This window comes from Polistes fuscatus, unplaced genomic scaffold, assembly GCF_010416935.1.
Source record: "Polistes fuscatus isolate 324 unplaced genomic scaffold, CU_Pfus_HIC Scaffold14, whole genome shotgun sequence".
NCBI classification, from domain to species: Eukaryota; Metazoa; Arthropoda; class Insecta; order Hymenoptera; family Vespidae; genus Polistes; species Polistes fuscatus.
The window spans coordinates 3,254,303-3,267,808 of record NW_025113042.1 but is presented as its reverse complement, the minus strand read 5'-3'; the positions used below and the strand labels follow the sequence as shown (position 1 = coordinate 3,267,808).

Below are 13,506 nucleotides of genomic sequence, written 5' to 3'. Positions count from 1 at the left end.
GAAGAGAAGAATCATCGACGAGACCTTAGATAATATGATTTACAAAAAAAATACAGAAAAAAAAAAAATATATATATATATATAAAGATAAAAAAGGGAGAGAGAACGATAGAGAGAGAGAGAGAGAGAGAGAGAGAGAGAGAGAGATAAGGCAAAACTCGTCGAAAGTTTGCCTTAGCAATTTGTTTGTATATACATAACACAAATACTTGATTACTATTTGTATGTATAGTGTGCTCATGTGAGAACTTAAAAGGGCGCCGAGATAGTTGCAACTTAACAGAACCACCACCCTTTCTCTCTCCCCGTCCACCCCTTGTCCCCCTATTATACAGATAAAGGAATTACAAGAATACGAATACAAGCACGAACGTCGTGCAGGTGCGATAAAAGGAAATTTGAATTTCCTGAAACGTGAGAACGGAGATAGTAAAATGGTGGTGGTAGTAATATTAACCAATCGTAAAAAAAGTAACGCATCTGTTCTTATTTTTCTAAATTTTTATTCGTGTTTTTTTTTTATTCCTTTTATTTTCGTTTTCCTTTTATTCTTTTTAATCGAAATATTCGAATTTTTATTATTAATCCGAAGGCGATGATGATTTGTCAAAAAAAAAAAGAATATTAGAAATTTATTTAAAACATATAATTGTTGTATCGTGAGAATATTATTATTGTAGTCGATGTTAGTTTTATTTATTGATCAAATTGAATTGGTCAATCGTTATAATAGGATCAACTTTTATTTTATTTTCTTTATTATGTTTCTTTTAATCGAAATTAAACGAAATTCTATTGTAATCGATTTTTATTTAACTTGTCTCTCAGATAAATTTGAAGAATCCATTGAAAATAATACAACTGATTTATTCCTCATTATTATTTTATAAATACACATTTCAAAATATTTCCAAATTTACATTGATATATATATATTTAAAAAAAAAAAGTTAAAAAACACGTAGTAAAAAATATCAAAGATGATCAATCGTCTCCTATTATAACACATTCATATTTTTATTTCTTTTTGATAAAATTGAAAAGAATCATTTACTGTTAATATAAAATCAGAATGTAGTTTCGTAGCTCACCTATAAAATCTAAATGATTAAGCTCAAATTATTCTCGTTCGAACAATATCGATCTACCTTACGAAATCATCATTCGATATACACATATATAATATACCTATATATATATACGTCTACCTTTGTATCGATAACGAGCGAATCGAAAGGGGTGATGATCGTGTTGTTGTTTTATTTACTTATACACAACTACATATACGTATACATACACACACTTTGAATGTATCCATACAGACACACAAACATATTCCATTTAAAGTGGGCCTAACTGTTGGTAGATGTAAAGATGGTATAGGGAGCAGTAAAAGTTGGGGGTGGGGTGGGGTTGAGGGGGGGAAGGAGAAGGAGGATTGGAAAGGACCGGAACCGGTCCTCGATCTCTCTTTTGGGCCAGGTGCCCAACCGTGGAATGAAAAGTAATGTCTTCTAACTGAATGGCTTGACCACCGTACTCGTTTCACTCGACTAAAATCAATCACTCTGGTTAAGCAGAACGATTCGACGAGGTCTTTCCACTTCTAGATTTACCGCACGAACATCTCAAACCCCTCCCCCTCACCCTTCTCCTCCTCCTCCTCCTCCCCCTACCACCGACGTTTCCTACAGAGCATCTTTGAACGAGCTTAACATCTTATAGATAAATATCTCTACCTTGTCTAACTCGTTCCTACCATATCCTCCTTCTGGTAGGATTACTTTTTTTGCTTCTCTTTTTATATTTTTTTTTATATTGGTTTTACGTTATACTTTTATCTTTTTTTTTGTTTCTTCCTTTTTCGTACCCTTCCTATCCAACGATATTCGCTTTTTCGACGTGATCGCAGGTAATTGTTGTTGTTGTCGTAATCGTTGTCGTCATTAGTAGAACAATTTTGTTAAATCAACTATAAGTATAAAATCAACACTATGTATGTATGTATATGTGAGTTAGTGTATTGAACGATATTTATCTGTATTTGTCTGTCGTTTCTGCGTGCAGACTTTTTATGAATTTTCATATTTTTATTGTGTTACATCGAAAGATAAAAGAAGGGTGGAGTCGATAGAACGAACGGATGCCTGGAGCTACGTTTTAACGAAGATAGAACAAATACGAAATAGTGTGTGATTATCTGGATCAACGTTAAACTTTACTGTGTGTATGCTAACAGCTGTCCCTTCTGTGCTTTTTTCTTTTTTCTTTTCTTTTTTATCTGTTCTCTCGTATAACTGACCCAAAATTGCAATATATATATATATATATATATATAATTTTTTATATATTATTGCAATTATATATTATATATTATTACGTATATAATTATATTATATATAATATATATATAAATATATATATATATTATAGACAAAAATATAAATAAACGAAGATTGTTTAAGAGATTGGTATAGACAATTAAACAAATTGACAAAAAAATACACAAATATTTGAATATACATATTAGGTATAACGTGGAAAAAATTATTGGACAAAACTTTTCAACGTGTTCAAATCGTGCGTGTGTATATGTTGAAGGGAAAGAAAAAGAAAAAGAAAAAGAAAAAGAAAAGGAACAGAAAAAAAATACGAGACGTTCGGTAATGTCGAGTAAAAAACGGGGGATGCTGTTAAAGAGAGAAAAGATAAGAAGGAGAGAGATATAGGGAGAGATAGGGAGAGAAATAAAAGGAAACAACATCGTCGTCGTCGTCGTCGAGAGTGGGCCCTACGGCTAAGAACTTCGTGGAATTCGCTTTGAGCGAACGTAATTAAGCGAAGGAATAATATCTAACGTTAAGGCCCCCGTCGTCGGACGACATCGCGAATAAAACCGGTCTTCTGTGTTCTACCCAGGTGCTTTGAGATTTCGATCGATCGATAAATCCGATCGATAAATCCGATCGAAAACGATTCGCAGATTTATCGAATCGAATAATTCAACGAGAAAATACGATCATTTTTTTGTACACTCATTTTTGTTCATTTAACATTTATTATTAACGTATCTCAATATATAACAAATATAATTATTATTTAGTAATTAATATATATACCATACGTTTGTGTGTGTGTTAATAATTATTACAATTGATTAAAAGATTGACAAATGATTAAAACAATCGTTTGATTTTGTGATTACATTTTTTTTTGTTCTTCTTCTTTTTATATACATCTCACCGATGTATATAATAAGATAATATTAATAATTATATTATAAAATATAATAATTATTAAATCATGTTTATATAAATGATAATAATAAAATTAATACTTAGTCTCTAATAATCTAATATTAAAATTAGAAAAAAAAATATGTAAGCTCGTGTGCGTTGTTACACGTTACAAAGGTAACAAAAAAAAACCCAAAAAGAAAAAAAATAAGGCACAGTAATAGCTGATGACGATGACGATGATTCTGCTGCTCTGTTATTGCTGTTGCTGATGCTGGCACGAGAGTCCACGGATTTGCGAGATGACGGAAGATCAAATGCAAGAGAGACAAAGACAGTTTTAAACTGAGACAGAGAGAGAAAGTTAGAGAGAGAGAGAGAGAGGGAGAGATAAGTGCGACGGGTGCACGCACACACGTGCAATACACTGGCGTCATTGCCTCAGGGCTTAGGCGCCACTCTCTTCCCTCTTTTCCCCCTGCCCCCCCTGTCCCTCTTCCTTTTTCCCTCTCTCTCTCTTTCTAGTTTTCCTACACTTCCCGTCGTACGAAAAGAGAAGGAGAAACTTAACTTTGCCAGAGCATTCGACGATACTTAAAGTGTACACTAACGTAGATAAATTTTATTCATGTTCCTTTTCATTTCTTTTTCTTATATTTATAATATATTTTTAATAAGACATTTTTTATATTATATATATATGTATTATTTATTGTAGGTATCGTATAATGAGTGTGTATGTGTGTATCTGTGACGAAGTTTTATTTAATGTTATTTAGTCAAGATTTTGTGTGATTGAATCTATTTTATTTGAAATATTTGTATACTATTTTCTTTGTTCTATTTAATGTTCAATGTTCGTTAGTATAGATAATATTGCGTTTAGTCTATTTTACTCGATAAATTAATTTATATGATAATTTAATTGTATTTACATTTCATTGAGGATTAATAATTTGATTGGCCACTGTATAAATAATTATATATAAATTGTTAGTTGAGTTTTATTATTATTGAAATATTTTAAAAATTATGATATAACAAGGATAATCAAAGAAATTTCGTATACCTACTAATACGATCTTTCATATCATTTTTAAAATATTAACATTTATTAAATACAATGTACACGGGGGGGACAACACAACGAGGGATCCGACAGACAACATACACTAACACAAACACCTAAGAACGAAGAAGTAAAAGTAGAAGTAGAAGTAGATGAAGAAACGCAATCTCGTAGCTTTGCAAGAGGATGAGTAGAAAAGAGAAGAAACGGACTATGCTCGGTTTAAAAACTAACATAATCGGCGAATGTTCTCTCTTCGTTGGCAGAGAACGCCTAGGGTGCTTGCATACATATATATCTATATGTGTACTATCTATGTGTATGTTCAATGCATATATGTAAGTGTAAGTGTATTTGGTGCTTATGTATTACTAATACGTATGTGACGTATATGTGTATGTATTGGAATAAGTTGTGTATCATACGTGTTACTTAGTTAGTATGTATATGTGTACTGAAAACGATTGTGCGTGTTATACGTGTTACTGTATGTGTATGTGTGTGTGTGTGTAAGGTTGCGTTACCCGATCCTAGCCGAACATCAACGACAGTAACGGTGGTGGTGTAGTGGTGTGTGTGTGTGATGTGGTGGTGGTAGTAGTGGTGGTAGCGGCATTTGCTTTTTGAAAGAAAGGGGAGAGAGAAAGAGAGAGAGAAAGAATGAGAGTGGTAGTTGAGGGCGTTGTGGTGGGGGAGGGGGAAAAGAGAGGGATATTCGTCAGTCCTCCGAGAGGCCTCCTCAGTCGGTCGTCGAAGCGCGCCGTGTACGGATGTTAAATTTGTTCTCTTCTTGAGTAATAGTTATATATTTATCGTATATTACACATCTATCTCTCTATTAGTTTATTTTTTTCGATCATTTTCGAATCAATTGAAATTTCAATCGTCGTTCTCGATTATAACATTTTTACTTTCGTTAAGTTTTTAACATTTGTTTTATTTTTTTTTTTTATTTTTTGTTGTTTCGTTTAATTATACGAACACATCCTCCATTGTCTCATTATTCTATCAAAATTTATCAAAAGTTTTGATTTCTCTCACGCGAAGTAGGAGGAGGAGGAGGAGGGGGAAGAGCAACCAATCAAATCGACGTAACTCTTCCACGTGCTTTCCAATAATAACATAATAATAATAATAATAATTAATCGATCAATTTGATTTCTCTCTTTTCTTTTTTGGGTTTTTGTTTTGAAATAAACATAAGGAAAAAGAAACAAAGATAGAAGAAATTATCATCTCTTCTTCTTCTATTTGTTTAACGATTTATTTGAAATCGTTATTGTTAAATTTTGATCATTGTGAGATTATCTCTTCGTAAATAAGTGTCAATCATGTTGTCCTGGGACTTGTCAACCATCGTCATGATTATGGCTACCATCAATTTGGTTTACACTAATGGTGCTTCCATTGATTTTGATTCTACCGATTACGATGGGCTTTCGGAAAACGAAGAAAAATCTTCCAACGACAAAGGTGACATTTTTTATTACGTTTTTCTCTTTTATGATATTATAATTAAATTATTATATATATATATATTAGAAAATCAATTGTATCGTTTGTATGTTGTTTTTGTTTTCGATATAATGTTGTTTAAATATCATATATATATTATAGAGTAATATATAATACATAATATTAATAAAATTAATATTATAATTATTATAGTTAATGGGGCAATAATAATAATATAATTAATGGGGCAATTTAGGGTAGTTTTATGGTTTTTATTGGTTAAAAGTTACGAGAATTTGATGTATATTAGGATAGTTCACGTAACTTTTATAAGTAGTTCCATTACCATAATCGACAGTGTAACACTTTCGAGGAGTTTACAATATCTCAATTGCGTTTATCTTGAATAGTTAAAAGAATGTATGATATGTTTATTGCTTTTTCCCTCTTTCAATCGATGTGTTTTAAATTCTTGAAGATTAATCGTTAAATCACAAACATATTCTTGAAAGTTTATGGAGTTAGTTGAACGAGCAGAATATTCAATTCGAATATGGAATATTCGGATGGAATTTTTGATATTTAACGTAGAAATATTTTTCATTATAATATTATTTACGTGTTTTATAATATTGCATATGAAAACATTGTGTTATGGTAAAGTCAAGGGTATTACTCATCATCATGCGACCCCCTTAAAGCTAAAGCTTTCGTTCTATCGTCCAATGAGATTTGTTTATTCTGGTATCTTTGGACGCACGTGCGTCCCTAAACGCGTGTTCTGCATCATGTTGTGTTGTGTAGGTAAATAATACATTCACGCGAATGATGAAAAGTTTCCTATTAATTAGAATTCCGGTAATTTAATCAGGAAAATAACGGGACAAATTTAAGTTGCTGATAAGATTCGTTAATCTAATGTAAACAATTGTTTCTTCGTTTTTTCTTTCTTTTTTCTTTTTATCTTTTTTCTTTTTCATTTTTTACGATCTACGTAATCATATCACTGGTGAAAGATCTATCGAGAATTACGAACGATATTCCGTATTATAAAATGAATTATAGTAATTATCGTGTTAACGACATTTTTTTCGAAAGTTTCAGATAAATAATATCTTTGATCTCACTTCGTTGTATAATCAAATTTGATTTGAATATCATTAATGATAGATAGAAATTCAATGAAATTAAATCAAAGGAATTATTGCTAACGAAATCATTTATGAAATAAAATTGAATAAAATTAGTAATTTCGAATATTTTATCTGACAAATATATCTCGTTGATTATAAATTTGATTTTTAAATTATGTTACAAATGTATATAATATAATAAATAGAAATATTTAGAAATGCGAATCGTGGATTGTCTTATAATTACGTTGCGGATATTTTTGTATTTTATTGATCAAACCTTTCGTTATAAATATTCATTGAGGTAATTTTTTTCTCTTATTGTTTTTCCTACTTTTGTCTGCCGATCGAAAGAGACATTTTATTATATAATACTTTGAAAAAAGTTGGTAAACAAGTAGGATCGAAAAGAAGGCGACTAGATGGGCGTCGTCCTACCTCTTTTCTCGTCGCATTTATGGCTCGAATTTACAAGGAGAATCTTTGGCTCTTTACTGATATTCGATTGCCAAGATATAAATAGACGGTTCCTAGACGGTTACTGTAAAAGGATAGAAAACTTGATCGTATGTTTCCTTTTATTTGTAATACAAAATACGAATAAAAATCGCTCCAAATCATTCCTTTCCATTCAATTTCATATCTAATTGTCATCATTTTTTATATTACACATTTGCGATATTTATTCATTATTTTTAACGAATGATATATATTGATCACGTTTAAAATAATATTTTCAATTAATTTCATATCGAATTGTTATCATTTATATTACATTTTAGATTTTATTATTATTTTAATCGATGAAACGTTGATCGCATTTAAAAAAAGAAAACAAACAAATAAAAATCATTATCATTTATTATACACGAATAATAAACAAATTCATAACTTATAAATATATCAATCATATGATATTTTATTTTCAAAATGTATAACTTTAACGACAACAGTTACATAATAGCAACTGGTAAAACTTGCCAAATAATTGTTTTATGTATTTACCTGTAAACAAATGAACGTATAAAACAACTTAACATATGTTAAGTAGAATCGAGTAATAATAAATAATTGTTGGAACGGTTTGTTTAATCTGCTCTGAGAATCATATTTTTTTTATTTTTTATTTTTTTTACTATCCTACACACTGTGTTCTTATTTTTTCAAGCATACTACTTTCTTGAATTAATTTATTATATATATATATATATATATATATATATTAATACAAAGGAATAACAGATAGAAAGAATGAAGGAATACGAAAGGGTGAAGGGTCGAAGGGGAGGAAAACAACAAAATTATATACTCAAAGTAATTAATTCATTCCCATGGATTTAATTAATGCGTTCTCATTGTTTCGAGTTACTATTTAAATTTTCTTCTTTTTTTGCGTTACCAATAAATTTATTTTCTCAAATTAAAGAGAAAAATAGAGAAAGAGAGAGTGTTAAGGATAAGAGGGGTGAAGGGGAAGAGAAGGGAGAGTCGGATAATAAAATCGTTTTCTCGAACGTTTGGCAAAACATTTGCGAAAGATCTTTCATCGTTCATTGTAGGATGTACGATCGATGGATGGATTTACGTTTCCACCAAAATGGCGTCTGTGATAGTACGTATAAATACATTTTCGGATATAAAGAAAGAAAGAAAGAATAAAGATTCTATTCTTTAATTTTGTTCATTGGAAATAATATCATCAAGGAAGAATATACTTATAATGTGTTATAATATTATAATGTGATTATTTATATTATTTATATAATTATATATTATATTATTATTATAATATTATAATATTATAATATTATGTTATAATGTGTTATAAATATGATAAAACACTGTATATCACTGTATATCACTGTATATCACTGTATAATATTATAATGTGTGATTACATAAATTTATTTAAAAATGATATTAAAAATAAAATAAAATAGATGAGAGAGATAGTGAGAGAGATATCACGATGTTAGAGTGAAAAAATAAAAGAAAAGAGAATTAAATAGAAGAAGAAAAGAAAAAAAGGGAGAAAGAAAGGAAACGGAAGAAATAGTAAATATTTAAATTTCGCGAGTTCTCACGGCAGTAAGTTTTCGGAAGAGACGTTGTAAACTATGCATGTCGGGCGCCAGTTAGGCGCGTGAATACCAGAGTACATAATATAATATACGTTTGTATTACGTTTGACGCCTTGTGCACAACCTCACATGCGAATAAATGTATTTTATATATATATATATTGTGTGTGGTGTGTGTGTATGTGCGCTACATACATACACATTTATTCAAAACATGAAAATCGTGTTCATTGTATTTTAACATAAACATGTTTATACATCACCGGTCAAGAGTTTGGAATCAGGAACGTATATTCAAAGAAACAGGAAATTTGTATTAACAAAATAAACACCTTTGGGATAACCAAGAGATAGATTTATTACGTGTAATATTTGTTTTTCTTTCTTTTTTTCTTTTTTATCGAGGATCAAATATTATTCATAAAAATAATATATGCCTTTATTCTGGTAATTAATTTTTCATTGTATATTTTTCCATATTTTTGTTATAGAAGGTGTCAAAAATATTCGAGTAAAAATTGTGTATTCATTGTTTTATATTTGTTTTATATAAAACTGTATGAAATTATTACGAATGAAATATTTGTAATACGTAATTTAACTTGTTAACATTTGATTCCTTATTTGAAAATTGAATATTCGATTTTAATTAAAAATTAAATCAACGAAGGATTCTTAACTTTTGGTTGATAGTGTATGCATCTTGTGTGTATAAATTCACACGTATTTAGAGACGAAAGCCTTTATATTCGAATATCCGTATGTATGTATGTATGTATGTAACGTAAATGCAACGTAATGCAATTTGCATGTGTATTAATGTATGCGCATGTTGTGTGTTCACTTAAACATCCTCAGAACGATTTCACTCGAGCAACAACAGTTTCTCGGATCTAAGAGAAGCTCTTTCTCGGATCTACAATTTTTTTTTTATTAGAAAATGTATCTTTCTCTTGAAACACTCTTATCATTGCTTATCCGAATGATGCTGGCTGTCTGACTGACTGAATTTTTTTTTTCCTCTTCTTCTTCTTCTTTCGTGATGATCGACACGTTTCCGGGAATCAAGAATGAGTACGATTGGTTAACTTTTATAATATATCGGTTTGTACTTCTAAGTAATATGCAAATTCAAATGAATGCATATAAAGAAAGGATTGATAAACAATATTAATTAAATTTAATTATGTTTTCTAATGGAAATCGTGATACGTTGAACAATACCATTCGAATTTTTACAAATATATATATATATATATGTATTTTCGCAACACACGTTTTCAATGTTATATTTATTTCAAAATAATAACAAAACTTGATAGAGTATAATCTTTAAACAAACTATAATTTCAAAGTTCTCAGTCTGTAATTTATAGCAGATATATTTGTGCAGTCTCGCCAAAATAAATATCGTAATTATCGAAGAATACTTTTTTGACATGACGAACAAATAATATTCTTATTTCTTTGTTGTAAAATATTATCTAAACGTTTGATAGATTCTTTAAAGTGTTGCATTCGGGGATAACAATTTCGAAAATCGATATAAACAAAATATTAATATTAAAATAATAAAACCCAATTAGAGAATGACATAAATTCAAGAATATATTTCTCACATACCCAAAAAGAACACTTTCTATATCTTCTTCGCGAAATAAAACAATTAGTATATTTTAAATGTAAAAATTAATATGAACTCTCCCATAGAGATAGAAAGAGACACAGATAAAAGCGAGAAACATTAAGGTGTTCGTTTAAAAATTTTCAAAAATGCTAGTTCATTGAAGTTAACAACGTGAGCATCCACCACACACAACACATACCCGTATACTTTTTTAAGAGTCAACACAAACGGGTACAGTACGACTTGTCGTTTCACACATACCCACCCTTCCGTCCCCCTTTTCCCTTACACACACACATACACATGATAGAGAAACATATATATGTATACGTATGATGTGTGTACGCATACACACACACATACAGACACATATATATAGGATAACTCTTGTTAAAAGAGCAGCTGGGATCTTACGTACGCACGAATGCACACAAACTTATATATGTAAGTGTGTGCATGTATATATATATATATATTGCCAACCGTCTGTTCCCCTTACAAGTATTGGTTTGTTAGTATTTGTGCGCGACAAGGAAAGTTAGTCTAGACTCGTGCGCACACGCATAAACACGTATATATATGTATATATAAATTGACGACGGCGCTTATAGTTGAATATATACACTAACACATTGATAAACCGGTGGCGCCTGTCGGGCACACGAGTGTGCACGGGTGCGTGACGAGTTGCGGACTCCTTTGTCCGTGTGTCCCGCGTTACAGTAGCGTGCATAACTTACGGTCCTAAGAAGAATATTTGTCTGCTTTTTATTTTTTTTTCTTCTCTGCTTCTTTTTCTTCTTTTTAATTTTTTTTTAAATTTTTTTTTCCTAATCATTAATCAATATTTCGTTCATTTTTTATTTTATTTTATTTTATTTTATTTTTTGGCACTCTAGGAATAATAATTGTCAGCTTTTATTTTTTTTTTCTGCTTCTTCTTCTTCTTCTTTTTAATTTTTTTTTTTTAATTTCTTCTTCCTAATCATTAATCAATATTTCGTCTACTTTTTATTTTATTTTATTTTATTTTATTTTATTTTAATTCTATGTACTTTTTTTCGCAAAATTTTCGCAATTAATTTTAATCATTAGCATTTTTATCTCGTTTAAATAAATTATTTACAAGAAAATACGTTATATAAAACATTATTATGTTTTATAAAAATAAAATTAACACGACAAATAATTTTTCTTTTTATGAGCACGTTAATAAAAAATAAAGATTAACAGTTTTATTTCTATACAGATAGGAGGTGTACGATACGCAAAGTACGGTTAATAATATAATACATAATATTTTTGTAAATAAAATAATGTTCGGTAGAAGGACGTTCTTATTTTTGTTTTTTATTCTTTTTCTTTTTCTTTTTCTTTTTCTTTTTATTTTTATTTTTAAATAGACGGTATGCAATTAAGGAACAACGAGCCGTACATGGCTTCTATAGCATTTAATGATACTTCCACTTTGATTCGGATTAAAGATTACGATCCTCGTTAGCAGCTTCAACGTTTTAATGCTTTTAATTTATGATTGAATTGTAATCAAAATTGATTCATCATATTTCTTTTTTTTTTTTTTTTAATTATTTATTTTATCAAATTTTGAATAATAATTTGAATAATTTTATCTACGTATAAGATATTTCTATTTCTATATATAGATATGTATTTGAAATTCATGATTTATGCGATTAAATGTGTCGTACGCATGTTCGAAACTGGTTTCTATTAAAATTCTTAATTATAAATGAGCTGGAGTCATCTAATCTATGGTTAAAGAAGTATCTACGTCTCGTTATTTGCAATTTCATCTAAGAAATACGTAATATCTATATCCGTATAATAATATAATGATCTACCTGGGTCTGTGATTATTGATTTTCTATAATAAGCGTGAAAAAGTTTCTTTGATAAGTATACGAGACAACATTCTATTTAATGATCTCGTATCTACTTATTAAGTCACCAATAAATGTTTATGGAATGCGATCAAGGTATTTCTTTATGGGGTAGATATATATATATTTACTATTAATAAATTATCTATCTATAAATTTAGAAAATATCTTTAATTAATTAGATAGATAATATTTTGATTTTAATATCGAAACTAACTAAACAAAATCAATCTAATTGATTTTATAGAAAACCGAGTTTATTTTTAAATATTTCATTTAGATTGGACAGTTTTATTATTAAATTAAACAAATAAATTGTTAATTATTTCTAAAAACAATATGAGAATCCCTGTTTTATAAAGTAGTGTTAGTGTTGACTATATCTCATGTATATTCGTATATCCTGAGGGCAATTGGTATACGGAAGTAACCAACCAACCAACTAACCAACCAACCAACCAACCAACCAACCAACGTCGTCGCATCGTATCGCGTCGTTGCACTTTCGCACGTACACAAACAAAATGCAATAATCTTGTATATATGTATGTCTACGTGAAAACTACTAACACACAACATGGTGGTGAGTGGTTGCAGGTAAAAGTTCACTTCGTAATTATCGTACCATTCCGTAACGTAAATCTATTCCGTTCTTTCAAGAGTTACCCGTTAGAATAGCCACTGTTGAAGCCGATCATTAACCCTTTGCCCCCCCCTCCATAGTACTTTCATAGAAATTATGTCATTTTGTTTTTGCCTTTCGGTAAATAGAAGTGATCATTGTGATTAATTTTTTTTGCCCCCTTTCTTTCTTTTTTTTCATTATTAAAAATTAGTACCGTAGTTGATTTTTTTAAATGTAATAATATAATAATCAATGAGATTGAATTGATTGAACAGTATAATTGGTGTATCTAATATAATAATTTAATAATTAATAATACTTTTCTTTACTTATTTCTTTTGGTAATAATTATTCGAATGGATTAAATATATGCAACGCA

General features: G+C 29.4%; 1 protein-coding gene across 1 annotated transcript in view; it reads left to right on the top strand.

Annotated features, from left to right (window-relative positions):
• Nucleotides 1-5,523: 5,523 nt before the first annotated feature.
• The window catches only part of LOC122514382 (BMP and activin membrane-bound inhibitor homolog), a 32,592-nt gene continuing 24,609 nt past the window's right edge, over nt 5,524-13,506 (top strand). The window contains exon 1 of the mRNA XM_043631182.1: nt 5,524-5,778. Coding sequence (XP_043487117.1) covers nt 5,637-5,778 — 142 coding nt within the window. The 5' untranslated portion in view covers nt 5,524-5,636. The remainder of the gene's footprint in view (nt 5,779-13,506) is intronic.